Raw genomic sequence first — 24178 nt, forward strand, 5'->3', positions numbered from 1 at the left:
GAAAATTCCAAGTCTTTTAGGACTGTTTGGTTACTCTGTTATTCTTATTCGTATGCTGGCGAGGGATAGTTTAATTAGTTAAAAGTTAAGCTACAAAATAATAATAATATTAATAAAAAAATTAAATTACTTAATCATAATTTTAAAAAATATATTCAGTAAATTTTTAATTCTGTATCAAATAGAACCATTATGGACTCTAAGAAGTTGATGCTCATTTAATAATTATTAGATTTATTTTTATTTATTTTCTTGTAATTTTTTACCTTAATTTATTTCTCCTTTTTAAGGTAACATTTTTTTTGGGTGATAATTCACAAAACACTTTTTTTTTTAATTATTTGTGTATATATAATTTTTAAATTTTAGTTTTGAATTTTAAAATGTTACCGACATAAATTAATTAAAATCAACGAATTTTCTAAACGGAATCAACGAACCTATGATCAAATTATGTTTTTTTTTTAATTTTAATGTTTACACGGAATAAATTGATTTAGAAAAGCTCGTAAATTAACCATATTTAATGACTATAAATAATATATATATATATATATATATATATATATATATATATATATATATATATATAAATAAAAATAAAAATAACTTCAACAAAAATATAAGGTAAACCCGCTATTTAAAATTAAAATTTCATAAATAACAACAATATGAATTGGGTTTGGTAGGAGTAACTTCATGAACAATCTCTTTTCCATTTGGAAAAGCAACAAGCTTTTCAATTCGTTTCGGTAAATTTAGGCTTTTCTGGGAAGCAATCGCATGGATCCTACGAACCATTTCAAGAAATGCCTCTTCCACGTTCACATTATCCATGGCAGAAGTTTCCATGAAAAACAAGTCTTCAGACTCTGCCAAACGCCGTCCTTCTTCTTCATGCACTTCTCGAGAATGGCTCAAATCACTTTTATTCCCAACTAGAACAATGACCATGTCCGAATTCCCAAAATCTCTTAGCTCTCGTAGCCACTTCTTCACATTCTCAAATGTGACCGCTCGAGTTATATCATATACTAGCAATGCTCCCAATGCTCCTCGATAATAAGAGCTTGTAATTGCCCTAAATCTACACCCGTCTTAATCAAATTTAGATTAAAACTTGGTAGAACATTATGGTATTAAAACTATATATTAACATAAAATTAAATTCGTAGATTTGAATGTAACAAATAAAACAATAAATAAAAAAAATGACATTATTAACAAATTTGGTATTAAAATATTAAGATAATAGAAAATAACTTTTTCTGACCTCTTTAGAAACTTGTAGCCTTCCGGAACAAACCGCCTTTGTCGCGGATAATAATAATTTAATTATTTTCCTTTAATATCTTTTTACCGGACACCTTTTTACTTCTGGTTTCTACGTGTCAAATTCTTATTGGACAATAAAATAAACCTAAAAAACAGGCTTAAATTTATGGAAAAAATTAGAAATGGTAGCCTTTTTTATTTAATGCAGAAAATCGGCTCATAAATGGAGGGAATAAAATTTGGTAGAAAAAGATGGATTAGTGAATAACTTAGATTAAGGTTGTAATTAATACTAATTAGGACATTTAAATTTAAGACACTATTCCTTCCATGAAACCTAGGTTTGGAATGTCTTGTTTTATTTGGAGACATATTAGCCTTTAATCAATCGCTAAACGACAGGTTCCATTTCTCTTTTAGGTTCATGGGTCCCACCAAAAGGACCAATTTTTTCTCTCCTTTTAATCCGACCTAATATTTTTTTAAATAATAATAATAATAATAAAACAAAATAAATTAAGAAGACGTCCTATAGTCACCTATAGAGTTTTTTAAATTTTTTAGAATGTGACTGTCTCGTAATAATTATTAACATAAATTTATCTAAGAATAATTTTTTTGTATTTTTTTTTTTTTTTTTTTTTTTTTTTTTTGTATATAGTGATCGGGAGAAAAGCGATCGAAAGAAGCTTAAAAGATAGGAAGAAGAAGAGTGACCTTTCTTGGCCGGCGGTGTCCCAGATTTGGGTCTTGATGAGTTTATCGGCGACCTTGATATTCCGGTAAGCGAATTCGACGCCGATGGTAGGTTTGGAATCCAATCGGAACTCGGCTCTGGCGAAACGGGAGAGGAGATTGGATTTTCCGACGCCGGAATCGCCCGTCAGAACCGCCTTGAACAGATAATCGCACTCTTCGTCGAATGAATCCGCCATTTCTCTCTCTGCACAAACAGAGGGGAAAGTGTTCTTTTAAAGTGTTTGGACTCCAAAATATTGTTTCCATTTATTCAATACAATTTTTATTTCTTTTTTTAATTTAGATTAATTTATATATTTTTAATATATCTAAAATTAATTTTTATTAAAAAAAGTACCAAATATATTTTTGATGATTAATATAGAATAAAAATAAATTTAGGGCTGTTTCCATTGAGTATAGTCTCATGTGAACAAACATCGATGATGAAACAACATAATGGATATGCATGATTTTTATTTATTTATTTATTTATTTTACTTATATATAAATATATATATTTATATATCTATATATGTTAGGTGCCATTAACAAGGAAAGTGACCCATAGCTTCCAATCATCTCTTTGCCTTCATGCAAATCCAAATTTCCTCACCGTCATCTTCGTCGTCTCATTTTCAAACTTTACTATTTTTCCAATCTAAGTTAAAAAAAATTTAAATCGTGGGGATTTTTTATTGGGGGTTGCTCTGTGTATCGTGACTGGCAGGTGAGATTAACAAAATGATTAACCTAATGTGGCTGATGATGACTAATCTAATCACTTTTCTAATTAATTCCCTCAGTTTAGGAAGTGATTATGGCTTAGCGTTGGATTCCCTTGCCTATTAATCATATCGCTTTAATTAAATTAGGGTAATTTTTATTTAAAATTAATTACTATAAAATGTAATTTAATATTTTTAATCTCACGAACATGGTTATAATAATTATAACTGTTCAAGGGAGAATTAATAATTATAAATGTTTTTAAAAATAGATAATAAAAAAATAAATTTAGCGTGGGCCTCAACCATTTATAAGCCCACCATATTAGGCCCATTAAGGATGCCACATTTACCAGAAAATATGTAGTTAAATATTAATAGGCCAATTATAAAAATAATTTTGTATAAATATATGATAAATGTTATTATCGCACTCCCGCTGCAGCAAGACAGTAAAAATTAGTTTTAACCTAGTGAATAAATCAGTCGTGTGAATCTCAAACTTTGTGGACAGTTTTGGCAGTTATCAAGCTACAAATTACATTTGAGATAACTGTTTTAGAAAACGTGAGTGAAGAAATACGTTGAAAACAATTTGTAACAATCACAACTTTGATATCGTATAACTTGGATAGAAATAATTGACATGATTTTGATGAACGGTCATATGCCCCGTATTAACATAACAAGAATAGTAAAAACCAAACCAATATAAAAGCAAGTAAAAAGGGGTTTGGAACAGGCATGCGGTCATGGGAAACATGTCCTAGATAAGTATGAATGGAATATCTGACATATGGTCATAGGCAACACGTCTTAAACAAGCATGACCGTGACAATAAACATAGTGATGAAAATGATGAATAGTATAAGCATAGTACGAGCAGAGTATAAGCAGAGTATGAGTAGAGTACGAGTTCGTTTCATCTCCCTTCAACCTCTCGTGCTTTAAGTCGTCTCTCTTCAGCCCCCAACGATATAAACAAGTATAGTTTGAGTCATCGACTCATAAAAAGTGAAGAAAGGCATAATAATTTAAGCATAGGAGGAACATATGATAATGGATAGGGTGATAGGATAAGACCATTTTGCCATGCTTGTTGGAGCCACTTGAGTGGCATTATGTAAATACCATTTTTCATGATTTTGACAATTCTTTTTATTTATTTATTTTTTTTTTTTTTGGTCAATAAACTCATTTTATTCATTGCACAACCCTATAATTCAAAATAATTTTGTTTCTATTTCAAAATTATTATGTCGCGGTTCGATTATGATCACGATGTGGACTAAACAATCACGCACATATGTATTGAAGTGTTCGATAAGTTTAGACAACTCAACTCATAATAAAATTAAATTTAATTATTAATGTGATCCCCTATATATTTTAAGATTGCACTCTAAAAAATATATATTTGAAGTTAAACATGCTTAATTCTTGGATTAAAGGAGAATCGAGAAGAAATGGAGCGGGAATTTTTAGTTTTCTAAATGGGGATGGGAAGGGAGAATCGAGTAGGAGATGGGAACAAAGACACGGGACGAGGAAGTCATTCCCGCTCCCTTGGACCACCTAATTAATATGACGTGTTCAAGTGAGGTCTATTCAACTATTTATTACGAGGAACTGATAACTAAAAATTTAAAAGGGATATAATTGTAACTCTAACTCCGTATATATAAATAATAATATTAATAATACATAAATAATATTAATAATACATAAATAATATTAAAGCATTCGATATAAAACAAACCTAAACTAATAAAAAAAATATTAATTTGTTTGAAAAAATATTTATATATTCTTTTAAAAGTTGTTAACTATTATCTTGATTTTTTATAAATGTCTCAAAATTATCTTCGATAGAAACTCATTAGAATGTTCGATGAACGTTGACATGAAACGACTAAAACAGTTATATGGATCAATTGAATGAACAACATTAAAACGTATCAATTTTCATTAAATATTCTAATAGCTTTTAGGTAATTATGACATCTAAATAATTGAGGGATACATGGAAGAACGATACCACTCTGAATCCGAGAAAGTCATTAAACCATTAATTTATGATTTAAAATCACTTTTATCTTTAAACTTTAATTTATAACGATTTAGTAAAGAAAATTAAAAGGTTTGAGAGTGATTTTTATTTAGGCATAAATTTAATTGTTACGTTAGATATTATATTTTTGGTTGGATGCAAAGATAATATATGGTATTTTTCATTCCCATATTCGAGTTAGCCTCTTGGACAAGGGAGAACTTCCTCATGAAAATACTCCATTCAGAATAAATTTTGGGGGCTTCTATAAAAAAACAGAAGAAAAAGAGATAAAACAAAAAATAAAATTCTTCTTCTCACCTTTTAACACGAAAACTGATCATTCATTTTCTTTCTCGTTCTCACCGTTTTTATAGGCCCACATCTTTTAAAGCTTAGATTTTTTCTTTACAAATACATGTCTTCGACATTTTCATCCATCTCTTGTAATATAGTCATGTTACCTCATTCTCTTTCTCGTTCTCAATAAATTTCATAGGCCCACATTTTCTAAAGCTTGGATTTTTTTTCTTTATTAATACATCTAACGGCTTCGCCATTTGATGCAGTATGGTATGTTACCCACTCTTAGTTTTTAAGAGTAAAGAGTAACTGTTTCAACATAGTTTATACTCACATGCCTGAGTAGAGAGTCACCCAATATAAAGCAAGCTTGACCAATAAATTTCTATAAAATGAACAAAAAAAAAAAAATTACTTTATATTTCAGGTCATGTGTTAAAAGTACATGTTGTTTCTCGGGTCAACTTCATTTATTAGGACTAAAACTCTTTTATCTCCCAACTAATTTCCTGAGACCACTATGAAAGCGATTGAAAGTGTTGTCTCGAAAGAAAATCAAGCATTGAGGATTAAAATGCAACTTCAAAGCTCTAAGTTAAAAATAAAATTTTAAAAAGAAAAAAATCATATGCATAAACTTTAGAATTTGCAAAGAAAAACAGAGGCCGAGGCTTACTTCCTTCAGTCGGAAGCTGAGGAGAAAGAGGAGTTGAAATGAAAGAAAAGCATTAATGGCGGGAGAACAGAACCAGATCCGGAATTTCATGCTATATTTTGGAAAATAAAAAAACACTAGGATACATGAATACATCGATTCAGATTAAGGAGAAACAGAGAAGCGAAACGAAAAATTAAAAGAGGGAAAAGGAACGAACGATGTAAATCGACTTCGTTGCCTCTCACGCGGCTAATTGTATGAACTTAAGAAAACCTAGGGCTAGGGCTAGGGCTAAGGCGCCGTGGCGGCAGTTCCATTCTGATTCGGCGCCTCGGAGTTGGAATTATTGGACATCATCTTCCTAAACTCCTCGAAATTAACATTTCCATCGCCATCGGAATCGACGGAATGGATCATCCGTTGACAGTCCTCCTTGGAGCATGTGATTCCTAGGCGATTGAGGACGAGGTGGAGCTCAGATTGCGAGATCAGGCCGTTATGGTCCTGATCGTAGAGGTCGAAGGCGTCACGAAGCTCCGACGCTCCGGCTTCATTAGAGGCCATCGGCTCCTTACAGAAGACGGCAAACTCGTCGATATTGATGAAACCGTCCTTATCGGTGTCGAGATCCTCCATGACGGCGCGGAGCTCGTCGTAGGGGACGGATGAGCCTAAGGACTTGAGGACGGAATCAAGCTCGGATAAGGAGATCTTCCCGTCGCCATTGGCATCGAAGCGGTCGAAAACCTTGCGGAGTTCAGCGTTGTCCTGGAGAAGGAAGGAGGGCTTGGACTTCAAGACCTGCTCGGTATCGGCGTTTGATGCCGTAATCTGGTTCGAGTCAGTGGCCATTTTGGGAGGTCCTATTTCAATCTAAAAGAGAGAGAAAGTGAGAGTATTATATTTCAGCTTGAAGAAATGAAAGTGCGAATGGGTATTTATAATGAGAAAATATTGAAGAAGAAGAAAAGCGATGTGGGAACTCAAACCCGACGGCCGACTCTCTCCTAATTTTCCTCTTTATCCATCAAATAATACGGTCAAGGAAAATCGGACTTTTCAAATATCATTTATATAATAATATTCTGTAATATATATATATATATATTCCATCTTATATTTTATATATAATTCTTTTAATTAATCTATAAAACTTCTGTAGTCTACCTTAATCCAAACAATGTTGTTAAAAATGTTTTCCAGTGATGCAACCATCATCGGACACTTGTTCAAGCCCCACCTCGAAGCACGTTACTCAACTTTGACCAAATACGAGCCCGACCAGGTGGTCCACTTAAAGGAGGGACAACATAGATGATGAATTAGCTACTCGACCAATACAACTATCATGCAGGGTAAACAATACAGTTACGGAGCTAAATAGTTCACCGATATCAAGATTCTATTTGCAGGTTGCCATGTTACTTGATTGGAACTCACTTTGGACAAACGTGAACAACCTAAATGTTATTATAGTAATCTTCAAATAGGTCAAGTATCCGGGCCTTCACCTATCGTCTTCTTGTTTTCAAATTTTGCGAGTGGTTGAGTCTATATACGAGCAGTTTAACCTATTAAATGGATGAAAGAAACGGTCAACTATTAAATGTTAGGTAGGTGGCCATAATGATTTGGACATACTTTCTAGAACTATTTAATATTTTCATTGTCGGGATAAATTTCAACTTATTACAAAAATAAAAATAAAATAAAATATGTATTTATTAATTTAATTACTCTAATGAATATTTCATTTTTGTTTTTCTTTTTTGAGATGTATAGCTCAGTTGGTAGAGCATTGGGCTTTTAACCTAATGGTCGCAGGTTCAAGTCCTGCTATACCCAAAACCTACCTTACACGAGACCGTAATACGCCTTGAGGAATTCCTACCCGCAGATTTCCCTGTACTCAAAGTGAATTGTCTAACTGCTCTCCCCTCTTGGCTTTGTCTCATTGTCGAGATCATAATCATTCGATTCCGCCCCTCTCCTTTACAGCCTTCTTAGCTTCGCACGTTCGCCTATTATAAGGGTCTCCTTGCTTCACTCGAGGCAAAATCCACGTTTTATTAATATTTTCATCAATATTTGTATAAAATTAAGGTCTTCGACATTGATAATTCATTTACATTTTAAAATTTTTTATATGTAAAAATGTCGATAAAAATATCACCAGACATAATATTTTAGCGGGAACTGGGATGGAAAGGGGAGAGTCGACTAAAAAGTACTAGGAGTCAATGGTTCAAAAATATAATTACAAAAAGACAGATTTTTTTTTTCAGGAAAATAACAACAATAAGTGAGTGTAAGATTAGGAAATAAAAACTTTACGCAGAGGAAGGTCCAAGGCAACAACATTTTTAAAATTTTATTCAAATAAATAGAAAATATTAAATTCAAATATTCTAAATAATGAATTAAATATAATAATAATGTATTATTATTAATTCTAGACGCGTGGGGATGAGACGCGCCTTTTAAAGACGCGCTTTTAAAGTTGAATAGTGAACACAACATAACCACGCAATCCCTTCCTTGGATGCCTCCACACCTTCACTCGCGTCATTTTCACTCTCACACTTGTCCTTCAACTTTTCCTCTTTATATTAAAAAAAAAAAAAAAACGAAATTATTCTTTCAACACGTAAATAGTTTAAAATATATTTAAAGTTAAAAATTTATTTGAATGTTAGAAGCAAAATCGATATGAATGACCTAAATAGACGTGATAGATACATGAATAAATTAAGTCAAATTAAATTGTAATCTTAGAACGTTCGTTGAAGATTGTCATAAAGATTTGATTCATGAATACTTTTATACATTCTCCACCTCAATTAATATATTTATCGAATTCATTTGGTTTATCTCCTGTATTGGTATACAAATTATCTTGATTCGTGTATGAACATTAATATTAGGGAGTGTTATTTTGTATTTCCCCAAGGCAATTTGCATTTTTTTGCTTAGTAATTTAATTGTTTTGATAAAAGTTCCATGTGAATTTGAAAGCTTAAAAGGATTTGTTCAGCTCCCAAGAACATTGCTTACTCATTAAAACAACTATATATTAGAATAAGATTTGAGGTTCAAATTTGTACCTCTATATTATATACTAAACAAAATAAATTTTATCCATAAATATTTTTTTATATCAATTATTAAAATCCTCCTCTTTTTATGCGTCCCTGCTGAAAGTTAAAATCTATTAATTAATTAATAAGATTAGCTTATTAGTAATCCATTAGCCTTTATATTTAATGATTTATTTGTATATTAAAAGATATTTTTGCCAGATATTTACAATTTTATTGATTCCAGAAAAAGATATTTTACTAAAGAAATAAATGGCCTTAAATTATTACTTTTCCTTCTACAAAGGGCAAAGCGTGTCCGATTCGCATCTAAAAACTATTTCTTTACGAATCTTCACACTTTTCATTCTTGTCTATAGAATATTCTTTGCACACACACATATATATATATATATATATATATATATATATATAGTATATTTTAACTTATTTAACTATTTAAAATCGGCACAAAATTGATTTACTAGGATCTTATTTGACAAACTCTAAATTAATCTTAGAACTTTTAGAAACAAAATTAAAAAATTGGAAGACATTATTAAAATTTAGAAACCTAAAAAGTTTGTGAACCAAATACAATATTAAAGTTCAATTTATAAAATGCAAGGCAAAGTTATAAAAATTATGCATAAAATGCAGTCCACAAATCAAAAAGGCTAATGAACTGATGAAAATGAATCAGTGCCTAATGTGAAAAGAGGTCGATATGATTGTGATTGCATCTTTTTTAACCTTTTTTCCTTTTTGCAAGAACTTTTGTGTATATGTGATTAGATCCTTAGTGTGCAAATGATAAAACAAAGTAATAGAAAGCTTTACCTGATCACTTGGTAACCACTCGACCAAAGTAAGCTGTCTTCCAACTTGCATTGCGTTTCATCGCCTTTAGAACAGAAGGTTACCTGAGAATCAGAAAAGCAAAATGAGTTAATGTTCAAATGTCCTGAACTTGATGGTTAGCGTTTTCGATTCGACAGATATTCAACATAGACTAGCATATGTACCAGATCCTGTGTCCCTTCTCTCTCTTAAAACGAAAGTGAACGATAGTAAGATAATCATGAATGTGAAAATTAGAACAGTGAAAAATGTTCCTCAGATTTTGTTTTTCTCCAAGTCCACACTGGCAATTAATTGAGGGTTGTGACAGGAAACATATAAGTCTATGAAGAATGCAACAAGCCTCTACAGAGGAGCTGCAAATGAATTCAGCAATGTTTTGGAAGGTCTGTTCCTCTCAGCTTTCATGGTTTTGAAACCACGTATTGAACGCATGATCCTTTTACTAAGCGGAAAAGCATGATGGCTCTAGAATAGAATCACAGGATTGGATGTTTTGGACGTTTGATCTCTGTGCAGAAAGACCAAGGTCTTACATCTGTCTAAACATCAATTTCATTTACACTTACAAATCTTTCCAAGTTTGTCTGGTCCGGGACACGTTCGATCTGTTGAGGATTGCTAGGAGAAGAGTCCTACATTGACTAATTAAGGGTTAATCATAGATTTATAAATAAGGAATACATCTTCATTGATATGTAGCCTTTTGGAAAAACTAAAAGTAAATCCTGAGAACTTATGTTCAAAGTAAACAATATCATGTCATTATGAAAGTACGTGATTCTTAACATGGTATTAGAGTCATACCTTTAACTTAGTCATGTCAATAGAATCCTCAAATGTCGAACAAAAAAGTTGGAAGCCTCGAAAAAGTAGTCAAAAGTGTATCAAGTGTCGAACAAATGGTGTACTTTGTTCGAGGGCTCTATAGGCTTCGGGGGAGGCTCTATGATATACTTTGTTCGAGGGGAGGATTGTTGGAAGATGAGTCTCATATCGACTAAGGGATTGATTATAGATAAGTAAAGAATATATCTTCATTGTTACGAGACCTTTTAGGAAAACTAAAAGTAAAGCCATGTCCAAAATGTGGAATGTGGACAATATGAGAGGGACAACATCATGTGTCATCTCACTTTGAATCCTTCATGTTAGAATCAGCGGCTAACCCGTTCTTTTTCATCTCTGTGCAGTCGATATGCTTCTCCTCTTAGTCCCAACTTACATCCAGTATTGAACACGATATCCTAGGAGAAGATATTTGGAGAAACCTCAGCCTCTGCTAGTTCATATGGAAATGGAAAGCTTCATTATATTTGCCAGTGTAGCAAAGCCCTTTAAGAATAGCAAATTAAACAAAACTATCATTAATCTTTGAGGACCAGACTGTATCTTTCCAGAATCTCTTAGCTTTTTCAATTTTATTGGTATCACATAACCCATCAATGATCACAGCATAACTAGTACTGTCAGCTAGGATGCCAATGCTAATCATTCTGTAAAAGGTATCCATTGCTTGGTTTGCTTGTTGAAGCTTAAACAAACCTCAAATAGTGGCATTATGCATAACAACACCCGGGCATAATGCCTTTTCTGGCATTACCTTATATAATATTAAATCAAGAGATTCCTGGATCTTCCAAACATTCAGTAAGCCACATATAATTGAAGGTTACTTCATCAGGAACACAAAATTTACCGATCATCATATCATTTAATACCTTTAGAGCTTCTCCAATGGTTTCAACCTTGCAAAATCCCTTCATGACTGTATGGAGGGTAATAACATCAGGTTGACAGTTGCTTTGAAGCACTAGAACAAGTGTATCATTATCATTAGCCTTGGCAAAGACCTTCTAAAAGAACCTTATACGTATGTTCAGATGGTGAGTATCCAAATTCCATTCCTTCCACCAACAACTGATACGCCCGCATACAACTTCCCTCCTTGCTAAGCCCAGGGATAATAGAATTATATGATAGTAAAACCAGGACTAAGTCCTCTCTTCGTCATTATAATTATACAATTCTCAGGGCCCCATGACGTTTTTTAGCTTTACAACGTGAATCTATCCTCTGCCCATAAGCAAATTCCTCGGGCACACTCCCTGAGGCATATCTTCTGCAATTAAAAACACCTGGTTGAAAGAACCCGCGGGCGAAAACTGCACTCACGACTCTCCACGATGGTATGATATAATCTACTTTGAGCATAAGCTCTCGTGGTTTTGCTTTGGGCTTCCCCAAAAGGCCTCGTTCTAATGGAAATAGTATTCCTTAATTATAAACCCATGATCATTCCAGCCGATGGGACTTTCATCCCAGAAAACGTGTGATAATATGCTTTAATTCCCCACTCGCCTAGCCTATTCACCCAGTAATTAATTGGGTGGGGTCTTTTATCCGCTAGCATAACCACGAACTCGGCGAACACACAGAGGGATCCTTTTCTCCCTTCATCTTCTCCGGAAGCTTTCACATCAACGCCTTCCCTGTTCCAAAATCCCGCTCGTAAGGAAACCTATGAATTAGAACCCTGTATGTAAGTGAGTTAGACTCCACATCGTTCTACGGCATTTCATCAAACAGTTACTCGGCAGCAGATACCACGGCAGTATCCATCGATCAAGGTTGAACAGGAAACAACATTTGGACACTGTCTTTCACTCTTCATATCAAAGAAAACCCTATGAGCTACATTCGGTAGTGAAAACGAACAAAACTGATCGATCAAGCGATTATAATACACTACAGAATGAACAAACTCAGGCAAGGCATCAAACAAAACAAACAAACAAACAAACGCAAAGCACAATACGGCGATCGATAATCAAGCAAACAAGCAATAAGAACATCACACATCTGTTCATCCAATACACACCGGGAAGCAACAGAGAGCATAAATCGGGGGGGATCACAGAGGCCATGGATTACGTTACCGAGATTAAGAGAATGCAATCGATTGCCGTGGAGGCGGAGGGCGTCAAGAAACCGAAGCGCTTCATCGACATTTCGCTACTTGGTACAGAGGTCATGAAGCTTCTTCGCCTAGCAATGGCCGTCGGCGACGCTCTCTTCCAGTACCAATTCTCGGCCTTCCGATCCATTATTCAATGGATGCCGGTGGAAATTGGCGATTCTGGTGAAGAGAAACGAGAGCTGTGGCTTAATGGAAAGGATTTGGGGGGGAAATTATGATCGATGTGCCGCGGGAAACATTGCAGCCACATTCTTGTGTGGGTTGAAGATTTAAAATTCCCGCCAAATTTAATTTATTTGGTATTATTAAAGGATAGATAATCATAATATAATTTAGAGAAAAAAAATTGTTAAAAAAGAAGGGGGAAATAGGGTTAGAGAGGATTGAAATTTGAAAGGGTAGAATAGGCATTAGGCTCTCTAACCAAAAAAAAAAAAAAAAAAAAAAAAATCAGAAGAAAAAAGAAAACAAAAAATGAGAGTCAGAGTTGAATTGAGAGACGAGTCAGTGAGTCATTTTGAATTTGTATTATTTGATATAAATATTTTTATTTAATTGTCTAAAAGACCATCAACTCCCTGCTCATTCACAACAACAGGACAAAGATTCTGAAACGACATATCCAGTTTTTGTTCATATATGTTTTTTTAATTATTTTTTCATTCCTAATATTCAAAAATATTTTTTTATTATTCAACAAACGTGAAATCTCATCCTTTCGAGAAAATAACGAAACATTTCTTATAAATATGTAAAAATCTCTCTTTAGTAGACACATTTTAAAATTTTGAAGAGAAGGAGAAAAAGTCTAAAAAATATAATATCTCGTCAGTAGGCTTGGACTATTACAAATAGTATCAAAGTCAGATAACGTGCGGTGTGTCAACGAGAACGTTGGACTCTAAGAGATGTGTGTACGGGTAGTGTGCAAACGAGAACACTGGACCAGAAGGTAGTGACTGCTAGATCCCACATTAGTTGAGAAAATAACAAACACGTTCTTTATAAAAGTGTGAAAACCTTTTTTAATAGACGTGTTTTTAAATCTTCCAGAAAAAAAAACTATAGATAATTATATTTGGGAATGGAAACAAATAGAGATTATTAGAAGAAGAGGAGTTGATGATTGGAATATGAAAGAGAAAATTAAAATTTTATAATATTTATTATTTGAGAGAATGTTGGAAAGAGGTCCATGGAATAATTGAATAAAGAGAAATTAATATTCGTACAATGTATGTGAGATATCATGGAGCCACCACCTATCCCCAAGTCCCTCCCTCGCTGCACCACAGACAAAAATCAAATACACAGACACGCAGTCGGATTCAAGAATTAACTCCGAAAGCTACTTGTCAATGGATGACCACAAATTTATGGTTCGGTCCCTCGAGCTCTAAAGATAAGTATGTTGTAAGCGAGAATAAAACGTGATGACAAGACCTATACGAGTTTACAGGGATAATTTTCACACTCGTAAGTAGCTCGAGATTAGAAAGTGATAGGGATTAGGTTGTACGGGAGGGAGAGAAATGGTATGAGTTCATACGTGTTTTCGAACCACGAGCCTAAACCTAATTGTGATTTTAAATTTTTGGGTGACATAGATTTCAGGCCCACAAATAATTTGAGGAATTTTTAGAAGAGAGGGTAAAAAAAAGGGGTGAAAACAAAAAGGAAGAGGGAGAGTAAGACGAAGCTTATGATAATGCTCATCATCTCGTCATGTCATTTTCCATTCCTTATCCCCAAAACCCCTTCTTCCTCCAAAATTCCACGCTTCCTTTTTCTTACCCTTCTCTTTATTACCTTTTCACCCTTTTCGAGTTTTTTTTTTTTTACGATCATAGTTAAATTCACAATTTTGGGGGCGAGCGTCTTCACGCACAATCTACTCTATTTGACGGTCAAACGTCTTCACTGTCACACCACTCAGTGTTAGCTCTAATCCAACCAATGTAAGATCTCACAATTCACCTTCGTTAGGTGTCAGTGTCCTCACTATCACACCATTTGGTATCTAGCTCTAATACCATTAGGCCCACCACTAGGATGTTAGCATCCTCGCTTTCACTCTACCCCGTGTCTAACTCTAATATCATTTTGTAACAATCTAAGCCCACCCCTAGAAAATATTGTTTATTTAGGCTTTCCCTCACAGTTTTTAAAACTCTGTCTACTAGAGGGAGGTTTTCACACCCTTATACCAAATATTTCATTATCCTCTTCAACTGACGTGGGACGTGCTCGGTACTATTTAAAAGAAACCCATTTCTCCACTTTTTTTATTTATCTACTGGAAGGAGATTTTCACACGAAATATTTCGTTATCCTCTACAACCGACGTGGAATATGTTCAGTACTATTTAAAAGAAACCCATTTCTCCACCTTTTTTTATTTATGACCATAAACCCACTTATCTTCTTTTTGTTTCATTCTACTTTTGCTCTCAGCTGTTTGTTTCAATTCCCAAAACCATTCCCTTTCGCTTCACACCCATAAAAAAAAAAAAAAAAGTTGAAGTTTTTTATTGAACCAAAAGGCTGAAAGTTACCAACTGTTTTCCTCAAAGGGTTTCTTCAAAATGTGGACTTTGGGACATGACGATAATGGTGCACAATTTTGCTTCTCTCAGCCCTTTCATGGCGGCCGCAAGCTTCGCCCTCTTGTCCCTCGCCCCTTGCCTTCTCTTCGCCTCAATGCTGCCAACCTCCCTTCACCATATTACCATCTAGGTACGCATCTTTCGTCTATATACGTTAACGGGTGAGGAGCCGAATCTCTAACCCTTTGGTCGATGATGTAATATCTTAACTATTGACGTCAACGATAGTTGAGTCATAGATTTCGAATGATTGTGAGTGACCGATAACGAATGAGTTATTAGGACTATCCGGTTTTCGGGAGATAATGGAAGGAGAAATATATCGTACTCTATGAACTTAAAACTTTTCGGGTGGATGTTAAAAATTCTTTTTTTGAGTTGCAGCTAATCTTTTGAATGATCAAAGCAAGAGAGAGTTGTTGAATAATGATGATAATGGTTTATCTTCTCCACCGGTAGTGGTAAGCTCATCAAGGTGGAATCCAACGCCGGAGCAGTTGAGAATTTTGGAGGAGCTTTACCGGCGGGGGACCCGAACGCCGTCCGCCGACCAAATCCAACATATCACCGCCCAGCTCCGCCGCTTCGGCAAAATTGAAGGCAAAAACGTCTTCTATTGGTTTCAAAATCATAAGGCTAGAGAGCGGCAAAAACGACGCCGTCAAACGGCCGCTGAAGAACACAAATATTCAGGTTTTTTTTTTTTTTTTTTTTTTTAAAGAAATGCATTGAATTTGTGTTTTTGTGATTGCCATTTGGAGAAAAAGAAAAGAAAGTTGAATTCTTTTTGTCTTGGATTTTGTCAACACAGAGACAGAAAAAGGGTACGAAATTGAACAGACAAAGACGAACCGGCCTCGGCCAACTCCACCACCCTCTAACCTCTGCAGTAATACCACACTTTCACAGGTCTCTCTCTCTCTCCCTCTCTCTCTCTCCTTCTTTACATCCAAAAAACCAAATCAAAATCAAAAACTAAACCAAACCCATTTCATATTTTTGAAAACCCATATGGAATTATAAATCTTTCAACACAAAAACTGTCCGTAATCACCTATCTCCATAATGATATGATATTATCCAATTTAAGTACATGCTTTCATGACTTTACTTTTAGCTTCCCCAAAAAAATCCCAACAATCCTAGTTTGAGGTCAGCCTCTCCTTAATCGAGGCTCAACTTTTTATCTGAAGTTCTCGAAGAGAGTACACTCTTTGTTCGACACTTGATGATTTTCTTGACATGACTAAGTTAAGAGCATGACTCTGAAATCATGTTAGGAATCACGGATCTCCACGATGTTATGATATAATTCACTTTGAGCATAAACTTTCATGACTTTATTTTTGCGCTTTCACAAAACACCTTATACCAATTAGATGTATGATCATTCCCTAAATTAGTCAATGTGTGGCTCCCTCCCAACAATCATTCCCTCGAACAAAGTACGCTATAGAGCCTCCCCTGACACTTATGGAGCACTCGAACAGCCTCTTCTTAATCGAGGCTCGACTCATTCTCTCTCTACATCCAAAAAAACTAAATCAAAATAAATAAAAAAAAACCAAACCCATTTCGTATTTTTGAAAACCCAGATGGAATCATCAACCTTTTAACACAAAAACTCATTAGTTTTAGGATTAAGCTGCATGAGACATGAATATCTCAAAAAAAAAAAAAAAAAAAAAAAAAAAAAAACATGTTGTTAGGGTTTTGATTAAACTTAGAACACAAAAAGTTTGCATCTTTTAGTTCTGGCAATGGAAATGGATATGTTGGGAAATGAAACGGGGTGGGGGGCGGGGGGCCCAAAAGCTGCTGCATTTCTTCCCTTCTGTCGGGGCTGAGAAATCTTTGGGGTTTGTGCTCATAACATATCCATTCATGTCCTTATGCCCTTTTACTTCTTCACAAAACCCCTTCTGCCTTTATGTTTCTACACAAATACAAAAGGGTTGTACCAATTCTTTTCTTTTTCTTCACCCTCCCTTCCTTCTTCTCTTTGTTCTTCGTACTTTTAATGCCATTCAATTTGGGTTTTGTTTTTATTCTTTGAGTTTCTGATTTTATCATACGATTCGATGTCCAATCTTTTTTCGAACAACGATACTTGCGTCGTTCTTAAAAGATTTGACTTTCTTAGTAGCCGGTTGAGGAGGAGAACAAAACATAGCTTATAAGAGTGTGGAAACCTCTCCACAACAAACGTGTTTTAAAAACCTCGAGGGTAAACCCGAAAAGAAAACCCAAAGAGGACAATATCTGCTAGGGTGGGCTTGAGCCGTTACAAATGGAATCAGAGTCAAACGCCGAGCGATGTGTCAGCGATGAGGTTGTTTCCCGAATGGGGTAGACACGAGGCGCTGTGCCAACAAAGACGCTGGGTCTCACATAGATTGGAGAAGTGAACGAGTGCCGGTGAGAACGCTAGGTCCTGAAAGGGGCGGATTGTGAGATCCCATCTACCTAATGGAAGCATTTTAAAAACATTGAGGGAAAGCCAAAAAAAGACAATATCTGCTAACTAATGGTGGGCTTGGGCGGTTACATAAGCCGATTGTAATAGTATTTTTGAGATACTAAGAGAGGTGCGTCCCTATACCTAAAAGGATGGATGAGTTTGGTTCGAGCGTTCATGAATTGGGTGTACCAGATGAGATAAGGTGTGGCGCAATCGGGTCAATGCATCTATTTTGAGTATAAAGGGTCATAGATATGAATCCCATCACCTTGATGTGGTATTCTCGAGCGTCAAAGTGCAAGACCCTGTAACCTATCCATGGTCACGTCAAAAACTCGTATTAATATCCACTTATCGATGTCTAGACACGTTATGAAAACGTTTATATTATCTGAGGGATAAAGACTGAGAATAGATTCTTCCTCATGCAGGAATGTGCAAAAATCCAAAGAACAACAAAAGTAGTGGAATTGGAAGAAGAAGAAGAAAGAAGAAGAGATGGAACATGGAATAATGATACAGTGAATTGTCAACTCATAAACCTTACAAGGAACACCCGACATCTAAACAGTGTCATTGAACCCCGCAACGATCCAAGACGATACAATATCGTTAGCGATGACGAGGAATCTGAGACGACGACGCTCCAGTTGTTTCCTCTGAGCAGCATGAAGTACTGCAAATACGAGAGCGAGAATGAGAACGAGAGGGAGGAACGACAAGACGATCGGCTGGATTCGAACATGATCAGGAGCTCGACGTCCACATTTTCTCCCAGTTGTTTCAAGTTCTTTGAGTTTCTTCCTCTCAAAAACTGATTTTGTTGACTTATTTTGTTACCATTATAGGAATGGAAGAGATGAGACGTGTTCTTGATTTATGTTTTTGTTTTTCACTTCAAATTTTAAGTATGGATCTTTGTGGAAATGTTCTTGATAAAATATCGACGTTAATGAAAATATCGCACGATTATTAAACTCCCAATGTCGAAGAACGAAAAAAAGGAGTTGTTTGTGTTTTGTTTGCTGCAAATGGAATTCGCCATCTGTGTCGATAATGACTGAAGAGCGAAAACGAACAAAACATTGAACGTGAAAACTTTTTTCTATTTGACATGATTTAAAATCGTGAGACCGACAATTATATATAACTAGTCATAGCTGACAATATTTGCTAACGATTGACTTAGATGTTACAACAATGATATCAGGTTCAGTCACCTGACGACGTGGGATACTAGTCGGAGTAGAGGTATAGATGCGTTTTAAAATCGTGAGACTACCGACGATACGTGGGCTAGAGCGGTGCTAGTGGTGGGGTTGGACGGTTACATTTACCCTCCATTTTTAGTATAATATTATATGACACTTAAGACTTACCGTTTGTCACCGGACATGGAGGCTTTGAACTAACGGAAAAATCTTTCTTTTCTTCGCCTCCGTTACTTATTTCAATCTTAATTTAAGTAAAAACCGTTCTTCAAAAATATTCTAGACCAAGATTAAGATTGAGTTATTCGTGAAGAATTTTTTATTTTTTATTTTCTATATTTTAAAGACTTTTTAATGAATAGTTTTTATTTATTTTATATATAATTTTAAAAAATAGACAAAAATGCAGAAATATAAACAATTATGATTCAAACTTGACTTAAATATGACAAAAATTATATTTAATATTATATAAAATATAAGAAAACCTCCAAAATAATTATTAATGTAATAAAAACACATGCGGTACATTTTTCCTAATATTTTAAATGATTTGTACTTAGTATTTATTGTCAATTGATGTCGGCATTTATTGCCAATTAAAACACATCGATTTTTTAAATTTTAATAACATGAAGCAAAATCTGAATGATTGAATTTATTATTATTATTACAAATAATAATTATTTACAATTTAATAATTTTTCTGTCACAATCAACCAAACATTCATACGTTGGTATTTTTTTCAAACATTAATTTAATTTCAGTATATATTTTAAAACTTAAAAGTTTTAATTTTAAGAATTAATTGTGGAATAAATAATAAAAAAATAATTATAAATATGAACCAACAAAATCCATAACGTCGTGTGGTCACAAAATCAGCAAGAGAGGCATAATTCAAGCCGAGTAAGAGCAGTCCTCCAAAACAACTTCACTAAAACGAGCATACTCAATCGTCTTAAGCTAATAGATAAGAGAGTGCGTGGGTATGTAGCCTTTGTTCTATTGTGCTACGCAAAGACTATGAATCACATACCTCGATGTCGGAGTAAGAAGTCAAGGAAGAACGTCATATCTATATAGAAGAGTCGTTGTTCGTTGATGCTTTAAAGTTTAATATTTCGCTCCCTGTAATAGTTCAAGCTTACCGCTAGCAGATATTGTCCTCTTTGAGTTTTTCCTTTCGGGTTTCACTTCAAGATTTTTAAAACGTGTCTACTATGAGAGAGTCTAGCCTTACTTCAAACTGTGCCTCATATGGTCTGAGCTTTCCCTTTTGAACTTTCCCTCAAGCTTTTTAAAACGCGTCTACTACGGAGAGGATCTAGCCCTACTCCAATTAGTGTCTCGCACCGTCCAATCTTTCCCTTTCACACTTCCCTTCAAGGTTTTTAAAACGTGTGTACTATAGAGAGGCTATTCCATTCGGACTTCCTCTCAAAGTTTTTAAAACGCGTCAACTACGGAGGGTCTAGCCCTACTCCAATCTCTTTGAGGTTCCCCTTTCGAACTTCCTCTCAAGATTTTTAAATGCAGTCTATTAAGAAGAAGTTTCACATGTTTATAAAAAATGTTTAGTTTCACTCTCTAATTAAAGCTCCAGACAGATATAAATGGCATAAAACTATGTCGACTAGGACAATATTTGATTATTTTTATTACTATTTTCCTTATTAAATGAGTGGATAAAACATTTATTAACGTTTAATCCCAATCCACTCCAGGAATAGACAAGAGTTGCCGAATAACAAAGTAATTACAATAATATAAAGGCAGCTGCTGCTCATTTGGGTTTATGAGCAATGAACAATCCCCATTTCTGCTCTCCACACCAACACCTCTCCAACTTTGCCTTCCACCCTCCAACAATATCATTGTAATCTTCCTGCATTTTTCACGCACAACAATAAAAACAAAATAACAAATTAAGAACAGGAAAAAGAAGAAGAAGAAGAAGAAGAAGAAGAAGAAGAAGAAGAAGAAACCCACCTCGGAGAAATCATGGATGAACGCATCCTTTTCTTTTTCAACAGCGTCGAGTTCCCTTTGAAGAACACTCATGAACTGCAAGAACAACAAGAAACCCATCACAAATTTCAACAATTCCAGGTAATTATTCATTACATTCAAGACGAAGGGGATATCAAATTGGAGATTTGATTATTGATAGATAGATGCAAAAACCTGATCGGTTCGGTCCTCGGCTACCACGTCCTTGAAACCAGCTTCCTCAAGCATCTGGCCGTAAGATTTGACGTCGTGCAAATCATATCCTCTCTGCTTGATGTACTCTGCAAACGCAGGGGAAGGAGCGCCACTACTTTTGCAGTAATCAGTTATCAGAATCTTTCCCCCAGGCTTCACCCATTTGTAAAATGACCTAAACAGCGCTGGTTTGTCCTGGAACAAACAAAAAACATACACCCCTTTGCACTTTCATTTCCCTTTTCTCAAGAACACAGATTTCAAAACAGAGAGAAAGAGATCAGAATTACTTGAATATGTAAAATGGTGTCTCTGCTGTAAATAACATCAAATGCGTTGTCTGGGTAAACTTTCTTGGTACAATCGGCGACTTCAAATTCAACAGCGCATTTGAGTCCAATAGCACGTTCTAAAGCAAGAGATATCATGTTAATGGAGAGGTCTATTCCGACGACCTCGGCATCGAAATTCTCCGCCATGTAAAAGTCTCCTCCCCCAATTCCACAGCCAACATCCAGAACCCTCTGCCCTGGTTTAAGGTCCAGTTTCCCTACAAATTCTTTTGTCGTCTCTGTTCAAATAGATTTAATTCTCAAACCCATGTCATCAATGGCTGTTTCTCGTTCAAATTCTCCCAACAAGCATATGAAATGATTAATTTAGCTCTTACCGATCCCGCCGGTGCTAACGAAGCCTGGTCCGAAGACGCGCTCGTAGCGGAGAATACCGCTGCACTTGTACTGAACTGTGTCTAGGAAGCGCTGGAATCCTCGATCGTCGTTGGAACTCTTCTGCTTCTGCCATATCCAGCAGATCTGAAAAACCCACAAACAGATTTGATTCTTCTGGTTCAAGGCTTGCGAATTGGAAAATGAAGAAACAGAACAGAGATGATTTGGAACCTGATTCTGATTCTTCTTGTTCCTGGCGTAAGCTCCGATACATTTGTAGCCAACGAGGGAGAGCTCATAGCAATCTCCACCTTCATCTTGCATATGGCATTCCTTGAACACCTGCCCCCACAGGTTCAGATTAACCCCAAATTCAAGAAATCAAAAGATGTTCATAATTTCTTGGAAACAAGTCGAATTTCACCTCAAATTGGATAAAGTACATCATCAATTTCACTATCAAGCTATAGTAAGGAGTAAACAATCACTTAAATTTTACTGGTAGTTTTTTGGCTGTACCTTCGTGTAGAATCTTGGTTCTCGGTAGTGGGTGGGGTTGTATTTTCGTTTACAGTCCCCGGATTGATGGAAACAGGACTCCCTAAAGAAAATATAACCCCCAACTTTCAACCATTTTACCATTCTTTCTGCCAGACTCTTCACCTGCAATTTTTTCAACAACTTCATACATTAATTCTAAACTATTCTTGTTCTTTCGATTATTTCAAGTTTAATCTAGAAAAACATCTTAGTTACACCACCAAGTTGTTTCATGTGATCATCACCTCGATTCTAATGAATTTCTAAGTAACTTTGAAAGGATCATAATATTACAATTTTTTGAAAAAAATAAAGGTAGTTTTAAATCAATGGATAAAGTTAGAAGGTATATTTCATAATTTAATACAAAAATATCGGAGTAAAAACAAATGCAGAAGATCATCACCAATAAAGGAAAGTTTCAGTTGATTAAGACGGAAGTAATTTGGAATTAGGTAGGTTGATGAAACAGATGAGAAAGTAAATAAACCTCTTTATCAGATAAATACATGAGCAGCCAATTCGAGAAGATCAAATCCACTGAATTTTCAGAAACTTTGAGCTCTGGAGAAGTTACATCAGCGCACATGAACTTGACGTTTTTATGGTGTCCATTAATGCTTTCATTCTGCATAAAGCAATAGCCATTACCAACCGTACGAACGAACAAACAAACAAAAAGTAGGGCAAGAAATTGAGTCCAAATCAAGTTCATAAACGCTCCGAGTATCGATTACCTTCTTGATCACGCCCTCGATGAAGTCCAGAGCAATAACCTGGCCGGCCTTCTCCGCCAAATCGCCTGTGAAACGGCCAATGCCGGCTCCAAGTTCCAGCACCGATTTTCCTTCGTACGGCGGAAGCAGAGAGAGCACCTGCAAATTTCTCGAATCGAAATCGAAAACGAAATCGAATCGCATCGAAATGAAACTACTAAACTCAAGCAAATGCAATTGATTATATCAATCACTTACTTCAGGCCTTTCTTCCTTATCGAGATCGGAAGCGTTAGAATCGAGCAGCATGCCTTCCAACGTAAGTCCGGCTGAATGTTCCATCCAATACTTCTTCTGAATCAATCTCTCTTCACCTGCAAAAGAAAGCTAAAATTAATTTCACTGGATCGCCATTGGTACAAAATGAACAAAAAATTCAACACCACAAAAAATTCAACACCATTGGTAGCTGGAGTAGCCATTCAAACCGCAGAGCAGGAGATTTCAGTAATGGCTTCGAGTTGAAATGGTATGACATTAGGATTGCAATTCATGCAGCTTTTTATAGAGGAAGATGCCCATTTCTATCCCCACCGCACCCATACAAACCCATGTCTGAATCCAATCTCATAATCACACATATCAAAAAAGCAAAAAAATTACAATTACCAATTACCCGTATTGTACAAATATGAAATTCTCGTAGATGAGTAGGCAGCTGATATTTTCTGCCCCAATCCGTCCCAGCCCACTCACCTCATACCCCAACCCACCTCACTTTATATACTTATAAACACTTATTAGTAAATAAATATATTTTTAAAAAATATGGAAGATCCTAAAAATTTAATTTTCTAAAATTATGTTCACATTTTATTAAAATATTTCACATTTGTTTAATACAAATTATATTAAAAAATACAAATGATCTCGAAAATGAAAAATATTTTAAAAAGGATTAATTTTTTAATATTTCACCTATCCATTTGAATTTTTAATTTCGTATCCAAAAGCTTCCCGTAACAATGTTTGAAAACTTCTTCCTAACATATGCATTTTAAGACCGTGAGGCTGACGACGATATACAACGAGC

General features: G+C 35.1%; 4 protein-coding genes, 1 non-coding gene and 1 pseudogene across 7 annotated transcripts; 2 read left to right on the forward strand and 4 right to left on the reverse strand.

The window, feature by feature from the left end:
- Positions 1-619: 619 nt before the first annotated feature.
- Positions 620-2276, reverse strand: LOC111441184 (ras-related protein RABA6b-like). Its single transcript, XM_023078148.1, has 2 exons — positions 1993-2276; positions 620-1087 (listed from the first exon to the last, which is right to left on the reverse strand). The coding sequence occupies exons 1-2, from the start codon at positions 2208-2210 to the stop codon at positions 655-657; spliced, it is 651 nt and encodes a 216-aa protein (XP_022933916.1). The 5' UTR covers positions 2211-2276; the 3' UTR covers positions 620-654.
- A 3555-nt stretch (positions 2277-5831) lies between these two features.
- On the reverse strand, positions 5832-6678 carry LOC111441185 (probable calcium-binding protein CML27). Its single transcript, XM_023078149.1, has one exon. It carries the CDS (start codon positions 6603-6605, stop codon positions 6045-6047), a length of 561 nt encoding a protein of 186 aa, XP_022933917.1. The 5' UTR covers positions 6606-6678; the 3' UTR covers positions 5832-6044.
- Positions 6679-7525: 847 nt separating this feature from the next.
- Positions 7526-7598, forward strand: TRNAK-UUU. The gene has a single exon. It is a non-coding gene; the product is annotated as a tRNA-Lys (tRNA).
- Positions 7599-10823: 3225 nt separating this feature from the next.
- On the reverse strand, positions 10824-12910 carry LOC111433764 (annotated as a pseudogene).
- Positions 12911-15130: 2220 nt separating this feature from the next.
- On the forward strand, positions 15131-18680 carry LOC111440922 (WUSCHEL-related homeobox 1-like). 2 transcript variants are annotated; one of them, XM_023077752.1, is made up of 4 exons: positions 15131-15407; positions 15662-15970; positions 16089-16186; positions 18170-18680. In XM_023077752.1, the coding sequence occupies exons 1-4, from the start codon at positions 15257-15259 to the stop codon at positions 18554-18556; spliced, it is 945 nt and encodes a 314-aa protein (XP_022933520.1). In that variant the 5' UTR covers positions 15131-15256; the 3' UTR covers positions 18557-18680. The 2 variants fall into 2 exon arrangements, with proteins under 2 accessions (XP_022933520.1, XP_022933521.1); XM_023077753.1 differs by having other exon boundaries at positions 15737-15970.
- Positions 18681-20563: 1883 nt separating this feature from the next.
- LOC111432905 (phosphomethylethanolamine N-methyltransferase-like) lies at positions 20564-23822 on the reverse strand. 2 transcript variants are annotated; one of them, XM_023069763.1, is made up of 11 exons: positions 23762-23822; positions 23344-23459; positions 23107-23244; positions 22860-22997; positions 22349-22492; positions 22061-22171; positions 21829-21973; positions 21449-21729; positions 21138-21353; positions 20943-21017; positions 20564-20838 (listed from the first exon to the last, which is right to left on the reverse strand). In XM_023069763.1, exons 2-11 carry the CDS (start codon positions 23425-23427, stop codon positions 20737-20739), a joined length of 1434 nt encoding a protein of 477 aa, XP_022925531.1. In that variant the 5' UTR covers positions 23428-23459; positions 23762-23822; the 3' UTR covers positions 20564-20736. The 2 variants fall into 2 exon arrangements, with proteins under 2 accessions (XP_022925531.1, XP_022925530.1); XM_023069762.1 differs by lacking the exon at positions 23762-23822 and adding an exon at positions 23546-23688.
- Between the last annotated feature and the right edge of the window lie 356 nt (positions 23823-24178).

Source organism: Cucurbita moschata, unplaced genomic scaffold, assembly GCF_002738365.1.
Source record: "Cucurbita moschata cultivar Rifu unplaced genomic scaffold, Cmos_1.0 Cmo_Scf00003, whole genome shotgun sequence".
Lineage (NCBI taxonomy): Eukaryota > Viridiplantae > Streptophyta > Magnoliopsida > Cucurbitales > Cucurbitaceae > Cucurbita > Cucurbita moschata.

What these genes read in the sequence shown, in the direction of transcription:
- LOC111432905 (XM_023069762.1), bottom strand. Translation starts at nt 23,567, where the DNA reads ATGGCTACTCCAGCTACCAATG. An exon ending in TCGAGGGCGTGATCAAGAAG is followed by an intron (nt 22,998 to 23,106) that starts GTAATCGATACT and finishes TGCTTTATGCAG; the next exon opens with AATGAAAGCATTAATGGACA. An exon ending in CCGAGGACCGAACCGATCAG is followed by an intron (nt 21,018 to 21,137) that starts GTTTTTGCATCT and finishes TTGTTCTTGCAG; the next exon opens with TTCATGAGTGTTCTTCAAAG.
- LOC111441185 (XM_023078149.1), bottom strand. Translation starts at nt 6,605, where the DNA reads ATGGCCACTGACTCGAACCAGATTACGGCATCAAACGCCGATACCGAG.
- LOC111440922 (XM_023077752.1), top strand. Translation starts at nt 15,257, where the DNA reads ATGTGGACTTTGGGACATGACGATAATGGTGCACAATTTTGCTTCTCT. An exon ending in TTCACCATATTACCATCTAG is followed by an intron (nt 15,408 to 15,661) that starts GTACGCATCTTT and finishes TTTGAGTTGCAG; the next exon opens with CTAATCTTTTGAATGATCAA. An exon ending in GTAATACCACACTTTCACAG is followed by an intron (nt 16,187 to 18,169) that starts GTCTCTCTCTCT and finishes TTCCTCATGCAG; the next exon opens with GAATGTGCAAAAATCCAAAG.
- LOC111441184 (XM_023078148.1), bottom strand. Translation starts at nt 2,210, where the DNA reads ATGGCGGATTCATTCGACGAAGAGTGCGATTATCTGTTCAAGGCGGTT. An exon ending in GACACCGCCGGCCAAGAAAG is followed by an intron (nt 1,088 to 1,992) that starts GTCACTCTTCTT and finishes AGACGGGTGTAG; the next exon opens with ATTTAGGGCAATTACAAGCT.